The following is a 13,642-nucleotide window of genomic DNA, read 5'->3' as shown; positions in this document are numbered from 1 at the left end:
CACAAGCGGGGCACAGCCGAAGCTGACACCCAACCAGGGCAATTACACTGGGAACACAAAGAAACACTGCCATAGCCAACTTCTTTCCAAGTCAGTCTGGGAGAAGACACTGAAGAGCTTTGGCAAAGCTGCCTATTTTAATTGCCGCCTCCTTCGATGCTGTACTGAGAGCAGAACTACCGTATTCCTACATTCTCCCCCTTTTCCCTTCACGCGGGCCTGCATGAATCAGCAGGTAAACCCACAGTCTCTGACAGTATCCGCGTCAAATTCCAACACTGAGCTAACACACACCTCCCTCTGCAAGGAAAGCAAAGACAGAAGCATCACCAGACACAGAACATCAAAAGAAGGCTCAGGAACCAGAACAAATACCATCCTGTGAAAGTTACAAAGTAACAGAAAAATGTGTTGGAGCGCTTCTAATTTGTATTCTTAACCAGATCCAAGAGCAGGAAATCATGAAGAAGAAACTCTATACCTATTATTTCTCAGATTAAAAAGTTGAGCCTTGAGTAACATTTTCCCATTCTTTTAATCTAAAACTATACGTTCATCCAACTATCATAAAGTTGTGAATGGAAACAAATGTGGCAACAATAACCATGACTTATTTCTTATTTGTAATTCATTATAAATTTACAAAACACTTCCTCCTAAAATTTACATGGTTAGCTTCTTACAATTTTTGTAGTTCACATCTATTTTAGACCAGTCCTTACAGCTTTCTTTTTTGCATCTATATTTATATTTGCTTTGCTTATCACTTTCAATTATATAACTTCAAGAAACCATGCCAATCTGATGCCCATATTTTCTTCACAGGTAAAAGCAGGCTTTCAAAGGTTGTGCTAATTTGTATTCCAACTCCTATTACAAAATCAGCGTCCTGCGGACAGCTTTCTGGTTGGTTATTTTTTCTCATTTCCTTATTCTCCAGGCTCTGTTTTCCCTGTCACTATCACTTCTATTAGTAAACCCTTTCTAGCTAATCTTTATTCCACATGCAAAGGTATGTTCTTTGGTTAATATTAATCTGTAGTCTCATAAAGCTGAAGTGGCATTCAGGTCTGAAAGAAGGAATGATATTATGAAATACAACTTAAAAAATTCATTTTCTACAGACTGAAGTAATCAGTTAAGGAAAAGTTTTGTCGTGTGATGGAGAGTTGTATATATGCTTGTTACCGGTATCTCCAAGTTCATACAAGAGGAAGCCATCCATTGTAAGATAATTTTGAAACCTCTCCCTGTTGATCCAAGATGATAGATCACCATCTTCGTACTCTTAAAAAAACAAAACAAAGTTGATAAATTATAGTGTAAATATGATGTTAAAATGTTTATAATGTTTAATCTAGCAGCATGTATAAAATGCCCGACATAGGATCATAATCTTAAATTCATAAATTTCATTTTTAGAAAGCTATTTGAAGCAATCAAATGTAAAAAAAGGATTAATGCACAAAACAATTCATCATTATAGCACCACTGAAAATAGCAAAGATAGATAAAAATAAAGGAAATACTGAAACATCCTAAACAGGAAATAATTTAAATCATTATGGTACATGTTGAGAAAGACCATTTATAGATTTTAAAAAATTATAGTAATTAAGTGGTAAAGCAGGTAACAAAACAATATTACAACATGACTGTAACTCTGTAAAAAATAAAGTATGAAAAAAACTGATAGAGTGATAAAATGAAGGCATATATATACTCCTATAAATAGTTTTCCTGAGTTGATGGTTAGTCTTGGATGATAGCATTATGGGCAATTTTTATTATAATTTCTTTGTTCTTCTTTATTTTATGACATTTTGACCTTAGTTTACAACCCTCCTTCATATGTAAAACAAACTCACATATAAAGTCACATGTACTATTTCAGCCCTTTTCAACGTCAAATACTTCCTCTGATAAGCAGACAGGAAACATTTACAATATCCAAGAGAATTATATCCTGATTAGAAATATAATTCTGAAGTAATTCTGAAAAATTATTACAACTGCATGAAAAAGAAGTTGATGTAAAAGCCTACCAATATGGATGAAGACTGGATTTTACTGATTTCTTGAAAGATGTGCTTTTTCTGTCACTTGCATTGCTAAACAAAACATTTTCAAGTTATCAAACCTATAAAATAAGTAATATAATGCAAATCTGAAAGCATTTATGGATTTGGATTTATGAATTAGGAAAACAAACATAAAACTAGAAGTTGATTATTGGACCATAATCTCCACTCCAGGTCAAAAGCAAATTTTCTAAAGATTATTCACAAAAGTGATAAATCTAAAACTCATTAGGAAATAAACTATCCTCCTAAGCCCCATCCCAGTGTTCCTGAAATTATTAACAGTGTAATAGTAGGATAAGCATTCAAAGTAACCTTTTATCTGAAGACTTCAGGCAGGTTCTAAGTACTGACTACTGAGTTAGAAAATGTTGGCCTTCAAAACATCTGTAGATACTGAACACATTACCGCTCTCTTTCTTATGCATCGGAGGCCACATCTGAAACATGGATGGGGAAGGGCACTTCTTAGCCATTATTTAGATTTAAATGTATTCTTTAATAAAGAAAATCAGGGCTTTTTCCAAAAAAAGTGAAGTGGCTCTCTGAGTTAAGAAACTCATAATGCAACTAGAACAAGAGATTTGAAGGCTGAATCTTGATTATACCATGTACTATTTTAACTTGGAAAAAACAAAAACAATCTCTTTAATCCTGTTTGTTTATAAAACAGTAAGACTGCTGATCTCAAAAGACTGTTGTAATGATCAAATAAGACAATATATTGAATATACTAAGTGCTTATCATACAAGGAGTGTAGATAAAGAATAAGTGGATGGAATATGAATTTTCCTTAACACATTTTCACATATGCAAGTTCCTCTTAATTTCCTTTTTAAGCCCAATGTCTCATGCAGCCATTCAACAAATATCCGATGAATAAGCAAAGGAATGAACCTGTAATTTAACTACATATCTCTCTCCTTTATCTAACATTCTTAGTTACCCTCTCTGTAATCTCAGGATATTTATCTATCTGCCTTACTACCAGATTAAAGTGAGAATAAAATGAAAATATCGAGTTAAGCAAATAGATAGTACCTGCTGTACAAAACGTAACAGGTGAATGGTGGTTATTAAACTACATTAAGAAATAAAACACAGTCCTCACATTTATCTAAAGATAGTGAAGATATAAGATTTTAGAACTGCTTTGTCTTCATGTTACTGTCAAAACAATTAAAATGCTCCTTTGACTAAAACAGGACAATCAAAATACTCCTTTTATTAGATATTCTTCTATTCATCTGAGTCATTTAAGCAACTCAAAGCTTACAGCTCTCAAACACTTCTAGTTTCTTCTCCGTCATAAGATAATGTGACTGAGCAGAACCCCTAAGGGGCAGTCCTGGGCGACCCTTCCCCCATACTCTCTGCTTATGTAACTGTATCTGATGCACTTTCCTGAGTTGTTTTGATGACCAGGAGCACTTATCTCCCAGGCCTACTGCAGCCTAAGGATTGATGATGTTAACTGACATGGCCCTTGCTGTTACCTCACCATCAACCAATCAGAGAACCGTGCACCAGCTGATCACACACCCTGTGACTCCCCTCCCTCACCTGGCCTTTGAGCACTAGCTGCCCTGGACTCCCTGCCTGGCGCCCTGCACTGAAGCTGCCCTTTCCTTCACCACAACCCGGCGTCAGCAGATTGGCTTTACTGCACACAGGAGAGTGGACCCAAGTTTGGTTCAGTAAAAATAACTCTCTAGAATGTTTCTGATATGAATAAAATGGTCCCTATCTGCTCTCCAACAAAAGCCACACAAGGCCACTGAGTATATGAAAAGTAGCTAGTAAGAATGAGAAACTGAATTTTTTATTTCATTAACTGTATGTAATTTACAATGTTACTAACATTGCTAGTAGGTGAGATTTTGCATTTGCTTTTGCTTTTCAGTGGCTGTGTACTGTCCAACAGATGTCGAGTTTCAATGCTTCCTGAAATCCGAACTATCTCCACATGCCCCTGTGAGTCTGCTGCACTGCCCTAAGCTACCTCAAAGCCCAGTTTGCAACTCTGGTAGTAAGTATTTGATAATACCAAGGAATTACTGTTAATTTTGTTAAGTGTTACAATAGCATGTGGTTATCTTAAAAAAAGAAACTCCCAAAAGCCCACATTTTTAAAGAAATGCATAATAAACGTGTAGTCAGGGACGCATAATGAAGCACATAGCGATGAAATGCCACTGGGATTTGCTACAATGCTTCAACAAAGAAAAAACATTGCTGAAGCAAACGTGGTAAGATCTTAGTAACTGTCTCACCTGGGTGACAGGTATGTATGTAGAGTCTTACTATTTTAGCATTCTCTTTACTATAATGTGTGTTTGATATAATAGAAATATTTAAAAAATAGACCAAGTATTTGCTTCAACAAAGAAATGCTGAGTAGCAAGTGGGTGGTTACTTCTGTCAGGGAGGGAGAGAAAAGGCTACAGAAGAATACCCCAGGGCTTCACCACTATTCAAGATGGTTTATTTCTTTCACATCTTTGTGTGTCTCAAATGTTAGACCTTTTTAAAATTAACTTTGAATATTTTAAAGTAATGTATAGAAATTGCCTAGGGCTCATTTCTAAAAAAGGCAAATGATCTGACAAAAAGAGAAATTTACTGTAGCCAAACTCAGGATGAAAGAACACTGAGTGGAAAAACTAAAGTTGAAGGGTAAGAAAAACCTAGCAGTCATTCAACTAACGGGGAATGTAAGCAGTAGCTGCATTTACTAAATCTTTCTTCAACACCTAAGCCCTATAATAGATACAAAATTGTAATTATAAAGTGTTTACATGAGTTAAAACTTTGGAACTTACCATCATAAACAAAGTAAGTTTCATCTTTGAAAACAAGCACAGCGGGCATCTCTTTCATGGTCACATACTGCGAAAATCAGAAAAAAAATTTCAGTTGGTAGCCATGAGTTCAAAAGCATTGAAAGTTACCAGGGAGGTGGGAACCACAATGATGACAACCACAAAAAAGTTACCAACAGTTAAAAAGAACAGAGTCAATCCCTAGCTCATCCAAGGACTGGGCTTGATACCTCTTTATACACCCCCTGGCACGGTGCCCTGTTTGCCCTGGTGAAACCACGAAATATTCTTAGAGTTGTTAACAGACTCAAAGATATCACAGGAAGTGAAGGCCAGGAGGCACTCTGAAACGGCAGAAGAGCAGGGGCTAAGGTAGCAATCAGCACAGGTAGGTTCTCCCCAGCACTCCCAGGCTGTGAAACGAGTCCATCACTTCACCCGGGGAGTCGGCTTCCCGTGAATCCAGGTCTCAGAGCACCCACCTCACTGGGGAGTTAGGAGAGTGAGATCTGCTGACACACGTTGAGAGGTGAGAGCAGGCTTACACGATAAACTGCTTTATGAATGGGAACTTACAATGGCCATTAAAAATGAGGAATCCATTCAGTGGGTACCTGCTTCTTATACCTGTGTTGTACTTATTTTAAAATAATAAAATTACAGTAGAGAAATCAGTATCAGAGCAGAAAAGATATAATTTAGGTAAGCCACACAGAATTACTCCATGAGTGTGGTAATACTGAGCATAACAACAAATAAATCAGTAGATAACTAATAAAATAAAAGTAATAATAAAATTAAAATAAGGACAGCTATCCTGGAAAGGTTAAAAAGGGAGGAAGGTATGTCACAGGTGATCTGGAATGATCTGGTTACATCACAGCTCCATGAAAATAACTATTGTAAGGGCAGTGGTAAAGCTCTCAGGTGAGGCTCTACCATCCAGCATGCCTCTATTCACCCATGGTTGGCAACTCATCCACACAGGTACCCTGGGAGTATTTCACAGCATTCAGCATCTCTCCCTTTCAAGGGTATCCCTGAGTGAGCCAGTCTCTGAAATCACACCAGTGAGTCACTTGTCCCCATTACTCCTCTGAAACTGTTTCTCTTAAAACCACCAACAACCTCTATGGGGACAAACACCATGGTTCTTTCCTCTCCTCACCCTGGTTGCTTCACAGCATCTTGCACAATTGGCCACTCCTTTCTTAAACACTTTTTATCTTGGCTTCCCATTCACCTTGTTTCCCCACTTTACTGGCAATCTCTTCTCATTGTCCTTTGCTGTTAGGACCTGGACCCTCTTATCTCCCCCCAGATTTGCATCCCATGTCTAAGAAGTTTATTTCATTTATGCAGCTGTGACTTATCTCCAAACCCTTATCTGATGCTTGTACTTGGATGCCTAATATGTCAACTTAAAGTAAAATAAACCTTCAAAACACCATCTCTCCTCCCATACTCCAACTTGTTCCTTCCCCAGTATTCCCCAGCTCATAAATAACACCACCATCTAACCAGTTGTTCAGGCCAAAAACCTAAGAGTCATCCTTGATGCACCTCTTTTCCTCTAGAACAAGCTCAAAAAATTCTATCTCCAAATACAATTCTTTCACTTCTTCCTAATTCTCTTAATAAGTTTCAAGCCTAAATCCTAGATTACTTCAAGAGTTCAACTGAGCTTCCTGATCTAGTCTCATCCTGATCCAATTGTGTCTGCACTTAGCACAGAGTAATGTCCTTAAAATGAACTTGAGACCAAATCCTCACATGCGTGGCCCTGACCTAGAAGGCCTCCACTGGCCTCTGCCTACTCCCATCTCCTTTCTCACTGCAGTTCAGCCACACTGGCTATGGCTCTGTTACTCCACTATGCCAGGCAGGTTCTCATCTTGGCCCTCTGTAATGTCTGTTCCTTGTTTCTGGTTTACTATGGCCACAGATCTGTGCGTGGCTCCTTCACATCCCGTTAAGTCCCAGTTCAGATGTATTTTCTCCTCAGACAGACATTTCTTGATCGATCAAACAAGAGTAGCCATCCCACCTCTAAATGTCCTTACTATCACACTGCTTCTTTATTATTTTTTAGAGCAGTTATGATATCCTGTTTATAGCTTTGTTTACCGAGGACCACTATCTCAGTCTGAGGACCCAAGGGAAGGCTCTTATCTACAATACTAAAACTCAGTCCACTTCCCCCACCCATGAGAACGTAAACTCCATCCTATCAGGGTCCTGATGATTTTGCTTGCCATCAATAATCCAGGACTTAAAACTGTGCATGGCACATAATTAAAGGACAACAAACAGTTGTTTAATATATATAGTAATTAATACACTACTTAAAATCCAACTTTAAATATTACCTCAGGGACAACTTCTTCTGAGGCAGAAAAAAAGTATGTATATACAATTAATTCTGAAGCAGCATCGATGTATTTCTCCTGTGAAGATACAAACAGAAAAAAGGTGACTTTTAAATATTAATCAAGATCAAAATTCATTCCTCATTAAACATTCAGAGCAAGTAGTATCACTGCTAAGTAGTATCATCACAATCAGCTACCTTAAGTCTTTTCATGTGAAAAGATTAAATATAAGGAAATGAAATAAACTGTTTCTAAGGCAAAAGACTATTGTAACTAAGTGCTTTTATATGCCTTCAAATAAAGTTCATTAAATATAACAAGCTCAATTCATATTTATTAATTTAATTTGATGATGATTATAGGAAGAGATGTGTGTGTCTGACATGCAAACACAAACATACATACATACAATAATCTTAAGACAATGAGCTTTTGCTTTTAAAAAGGTTACACTCAAACTGCATGTTGCAGTTTCAAAGACTCAAAATGCTAAAAAGCAATACAAAATCTAAATAACCAGGTCAACAGAAGAAATATACTAACACAGGCAACACCCACCCACTTTTTACTCAATTCTGTTTCATGAAGGCAAATACTATAGAGGGTATATGACGAAGTGTTTTTATTATAAAAATACTTAGATTCAACTAAAGTATTTCTAATAAGAGTGAAATAAGTCCTGAGTTTTTGGTGAAGCCCTCGTTATACAGAAAATTAAATTACAATATATCTGTGCTTGTGGATTAAAGAGTAAAATCATTTGATACCTTCAGAGGTGACTCTCCACCTATATAAACAAAAAATACACGATGCCTCTTCTGCACATGTTCAAACATTTGCTGACTTGGAAGTGGCCGAATTAGAGCCCTGTTTGAAAATAAAACAAAACAAAAAAACTTGCACTTGAACTAAGGGTAGTACATAATTTACTCCTATTTATATGTCATCCTATCTAAAGTTACAAAGCTTTAATATTGTACGAATTGCATTTTAAGTATATCACTCAATCTACATAAATCTAATAAACTATGGCCCATGACCACTATTATACCCATATAATAAAAATACAGTACCTACAATTTAATCTACCAGTTTAAAAAATAAGCTTTAAATACATCCCTTTAGAGAGTATCATCTTAACCAATGTTTTGATAGGCAAAGATGGAACTATAATCCATTTAGAATCTTCAGCTAAAAACAAAACAATCCGCATGAGAATTACTTTTTTTCTCCCTTTCGAAAGATCATTCACACAAACACACTGTGAAATACTATACCAGGAGTTTATAATATTATGTTTAGAATATTTATGTCTTACTCTGACCATTTAAATGCTAGTTTCAAAACACACTATAAAGGTTAAAATCTAAAATGTTTCCTAAGTATGTTATTCTTCTCAGGAAAAATACAATGGAAAATGGTAGTCATAATAGCATATAAGAATCTCATGAAGAGAAAACAAAACTACAAAAAGTTTTATTATACAGTCATTTTCAAAGCCAAATAGGCTGAGAAATGAATTATACCAAAGATTATAAAACATATCACTTATGAAATACTATTAAAAGCTAACAGGCAGTCTTTTTTTAGTGTGATCTATATTATTAGATTTTTACTCCATCACATTTGCAAAAAAGAACAAAATGTATTCTGCAAAGGCAAACATTTTCGAAACACACAATTCTTTAAATGCATTGCATCACTATATTCCAGCCTCTATTTTAATACTTTAGTAATTAACTAGTAAGTGATGCAACTCCAGAACTGACTCTTGAAATTCCCTTTGCAGTAGAGTCACTCCCAGTTACATCAAAGGCCATCTTAAGCTTAAACTAAAACTCATTAAAAATTGCCAAAACATAAAGACTAATTTAAACTACAGGGGAATAAAATAATCCTACTGGCGACCCCCTCATGTAATATAAAGTTATCTCAAAATTTATTTACTCACAAAACAAATAAAGAAAATGAAATATGCAATCAACGAGAAAATACAGTGAAAATTATACTTTACTAAAGCTTTGCAAACTTTACTATACAAAGACCATTCCTAATTCTGTGCCTTTTCTCAAATAATTTAAGCTAGATAGTATCATGCCACCCAACAAATCCATTCCAATATGTTAATTTATCTTAAAATTATTTAAAGCTATCAATATAATACATCCTGTCAAACTCATAAGCAACCATACTTTCAAAGTCAAAGTAGGTTAACCTATTTTGATAAATGTCCTCTTCCAGAAGTTACACATAATGACATTAAATAATTATATGCACCAACTTTCTTTATACACCAGCAAGATGTAGAGTAAAAAAAAAAAAATCACCACATTCAAACCAAAAGGAAACACAGAAGAATTTCTGATTCCTTAGCAGTAAAACTTCAGAGATCTGTAATTCAAAAAGATCTCTGGGTTCTAATTATATTACCTTCTAAGCGAAATGTGCAATAATACCTCACAGTTGGCATAAAGCAGCATGTGAAAGATGAGGGAAATTATTTTAGCTGCATCTAAAAAGCATTTTCTGGTATTAAAGGCTAGGGATTAAAGCCCAAGTTTATTTAGAATGTAATACTGTGGGGTTTCTCTTAAAACTGAAATTTGATAACAAGAAAAATAAATGAATGTAAACCAGGCAGTACAAAGGCAAAATTATAATAAAAAATTAAGATTCACAAAGTTGTTAGAAGTAATCAAGTTTTGAAAATGTATTAAAAATCCATTGGGGAAAATATTCTTCTATAGACAAAGTGAATTTAAATGTGAGGCTAACAAGTACATAAGATCATGGACCCTTTTATTCCTCTCGAGGAGCTCTTTGCATATGCTACGCAACCCTAGCTTTCCTTTATAAATAAACAGACAAATTTTATTTAGGCTAAACACCTAAAAATATGTATGTTCGATATGGTCTACTCAAATACATTTAACTTGCAAATACTAATATTATATAGTAAAGGCCCTTCATAATACGAACTTACCCAGACACTCTGTGAGCAAACTCAATTATATCATCTTTAGTTCGTGGTCCTCTGTAATTATACGCCAGGTCCCCTTTTAATCTTAAAAAAAGAAAATAGGGTAAAAGTTTAGGTTATTTCAACTGTTTTCACATTTAATGATAATCACTCTCTATTGTAACACAAATTACAGCATATAAAATAGTAAATGCAGTGGAGTTTTAGAAGTAGCATAATCATGTAAAAAACAGCCAATAACTGGCTTCAGGGAACCAACAACCAAAATGCAAAGAAAAAGGCTGTATTTTATTAAAATTACATGAAAATATTTTACTCTGTATTTGATAACTGAGTTGTGTCTATGCCTTCTGATAAATGAAAAATATATACATTCACAGTCAAGAACTCATCAAAGCTTAATTCTCACTATCTTCTCTATTAAAAAGTACGTGAAAGGACAGGGAATTAAAACTATTTTGGTAAAGGTAAAACAAATTTTAAGCAATACAACATCAGAGTAACATGACAGATGTTCCAAGATTAAAGAGTAAAACAATGCATAAAAATACCTCTTCTAGAAAATTAGATAATTTTCCAAAAGCCTGCCAATGAATTGTGTCCAACTAACTGAAATTTTAAAAAAAAAATTGTGAAAGCACAGTAGAACATCTAGAATTAAACAGAAAGGCTAGAAAAGATAATTTACTGAACACAAGAAAGTCAAAGAGGCTTACAAACTTTTTCTTTTTAAAGGTTCTGCCCTGGAAGTATTTTGTGTGTGTGCGTGTGTTTTTTAAATTTTATTTTATATTATTTATTTTTTTGGCCACGCCGTGTGGCCTGTGGGATCTTAGTTCCCTGACCGGGGACTGAACCTGTGCCCTCAGCAGTGAAAGCAAAGAGTCCCAACCACTGGACTGCCAGGGAATTCCCTTAGCAAACATTTTTAAACAGTGGGGGAAGAAAGGGAGGCCAACACAAAATCCAAGAAATAAAAAAATTAAAATTAGTCAAATTTTAAAATCTGAGATTTTAAAATACTAAAATAACTTACTTTATAATAAAAATAAGTTTCAAAATAATTCCTCAACTCTCCACATTATTGAAATAAGGATGAGATCAGGATTAAACTCATGAGAAAATTCAATAACATTATGATTATAAAACACAAGTCCTTTAGAATTATCACAATATTTCTTCTACCATATATGCTCTGTCTTAGACGTGATCAACATCTACAGATGAGAATTAACATCCATCAATTTGATTCTCTTTTCTTTCATCTCTAATGAAATAAGTCTATTTCAATCATAGAAAAGTAAAATTTGTTAAGAGACAGGATTCACAAGTTAAACACAATATACCCTTGAGCTCCTCAGGGGTAGAGCTTTCCTAATTTACAACTGTATACCTTGTCCTGCTCAGCACCTGTCACAGTAAACTCAAAACACATTTGGTGAATTAGCCATAAACCACACATTAACTTAAGTGCAAAGAAAAGCACGGATGAAGTCCCTCTCCCTGGATCACACACTGCACCTAGAAAGAACTGTGGAACCCAAATCTTCAGTCCTCCAAGGAAGCTACTAGAAATTAATGTAATAAAATGTAAGTAGAGTGAACTAATAAAAATACACATATAAACATACAACACTCAACTTACAGCTTAATTGTTGGATAACCTCGAACTCCAAACTCTGAAGCAATGCCTTGACAAGAAAAAGAATAAATAATTCTAAATTTTTTTAAAATGAGAAACTAGGTAATAAATGAGCCTTTTACTTAAAAAAATATATATTTATACAAACCCATATAGATACGCTGTTTTCAATTCTTATAAAAGAATATAAACACATACAAAAAAGAAAAAACATGACATTCTCATACAAAATAATTACTTAATAATCCAACTTATGACCTGCACAAAAATACTATAACAAAATAAAGAAAAATGCCAAAAGAGTAAATTTTTATCTCTAAAGTATTTACTTTAAAAGATATTCTTGTTTTAAAAAAATAATATATATATACACACACACATATATAAATAAAGTCTCACTCCTCATTTGAGTTCATTTCCAGGACAACTATTTCTTCAAAAAAGGCCCGTCTCTTCCTTTAGTGTTTTCTGAGTCTTAAAAGAAATGCTTTGTATTTTAATGTTAAAAACATAAATCATACTTGCAAAATTAATTTAATATATGATTTAAAAGCAATTTTATCTACTTGTTTTAAAAGTTTCTGCTTCTGTAATAACCTAGAGTAATTCCAGTTATTTCAAAGATTATTCTGAAATCGCACGTTAATTAAAATGAGACACACACTACAGTGGCATCTTTTTGAGGGAAAGGAGGATAGTAATGAAAACAAGCAAACAACAGAGAATTTGGACTTTAAGAGGTATAATAATCAATATGGGAAATTAATACTATACTACTTTACAGATTCAAGGCAATTAGGACAGGAAAGAAGAAATAAAATATTCTCAGTTAGTAGACAAAATACAATATACTTATACTAGTATATGCAAAGTATACTGTATTTACTCACATGATCTCTCCTTTTATTTCCAGAATATATTCTTAATAGCTGGGTATAAGAAAACTACCTCTATATGTGAGTTCTGATTTACTCATCACTTTAGTAATCATTAATTTTGGTTTCTCATCACTCCCCATCAATACACAAGAATAAAGACAAAGTGAATTAGTGGCAAATAATATCGAAAATCTCTCCTCCTTCCCTTGTCAACTCTAGAGCTTCTCCCTTAAATGCATGGAGAGAGGTGACCAGAAGGTTCCAGACAGTGATCAACAATGGTTTTTATTAGAGGCAACACAAACAACAGAGGTAACAAAAATAGGAACTTGGTGTATATATATATATGAAGATACAGGTTCTGCCTCTGAATAGTCATGTGAACTTAGACCAATTACATAATTTATTTGTGCCTATCTCTAACTTAGGACTTACTCTGTCAAGTATATATATATACACACATATACACACACACACATACATACACACACACATATTTTATTGAAGTATAGTTGATTTACAATATTATATTAGTTTCAGGTGTACAGCATAGTGACAATATTTTTATAGATTATACTTCATCTACAGTTATTATGGCTGTATTTCCCTGTGCTGTACAATATATCCTTGGTGCTTATTTATTTTATATATACTAGTTGGTAGCTCTTAATCCCACATTCTTATCTTGCCCCTCCTTGCTTCCCTCTCCCTACGGGTATCCACTAGTTTGTTTTCTATTATCTGTGAGTCCGTTTCAGTACTGTTATACACATTCGTTTTATTTTTCAGATTCCACAAATAAGTGATAACATAAAGTATTTATCTTTCTCCGTCTGACTTATTTCACTAAGCATAATACTTTTTAG

General features: G+C 34.3%; 1 protein-coding gene across 5 annotated transcripts in view; it reads right to left on the bottom strand.

Annotated features, from left to right (window-relative positions):
• The window catches only part of TMX3 (thioredoxin related transmembrane protein 3), a 46,047-nt gene that overhangs the window by 17,090 nt on the left and 15,315 nt on the right, over positions 1–13,642 (bottom strand). For 4 of the 5 annotated variants that reach the window (XR_009534705.1, XR_009534706.1, XM_060121004.1 and 1 more), the window contains exons 5-10: positions 11,902–11,947; positions 10,260–10,340; positions 8,044–8,143; positions 7,274–7,351; positions 4,905–4,971; positions 1,189–1,287 (exon numbers count right to left, since the gene is read on the bottom strand). Coding sequence is in view for 3 of the 5 variants with exons in the window: in XM_060121004.1 (XP_059976987.1) it covers positions 1,189–1,287; positions 4,905–4,971; positions 7,274–7,351; positions 8,044–8,143; positions 10,260–10,340; positions 11,902–11,947 (471 nt within the window). In the remaining 2 variants the exon portion in view is untranslated. Of the gene's footprint in view, positions 1–1,188; positions 1,288–2,045; positions 2,112–4,904; positions 4,972–7,273; positions 7,352–8,043; positions 8,144–10,259; positions 10,341–11,901; positions 11,948–13,642 lie in introns of those variants that run through there. The other variant, XM_060121006.1, reaches the window with a different exon arrangement.

The sequence above is a fragment of the Lagenorhynchus albirostris genome, chromosome 14 (assembly GCF_949774975.1).
Source record: "Lagenorhynchus albirostris chromosome 14, mLagAlb1.1, whole genome shotgun sequence".
In the NCBI taxonomy this organism is placed as follows: Eukaryota; Metazoa; Chordata; class Mammalia; order Artiodactyla; family Delphinidae; genus Lagenorhynchus; species Lagenorhynchus albirostris.
Note: the sequence above shows the minus strand (reverse complement) of the source record. Positions and strands in the feature narration are given on the sequence as shown.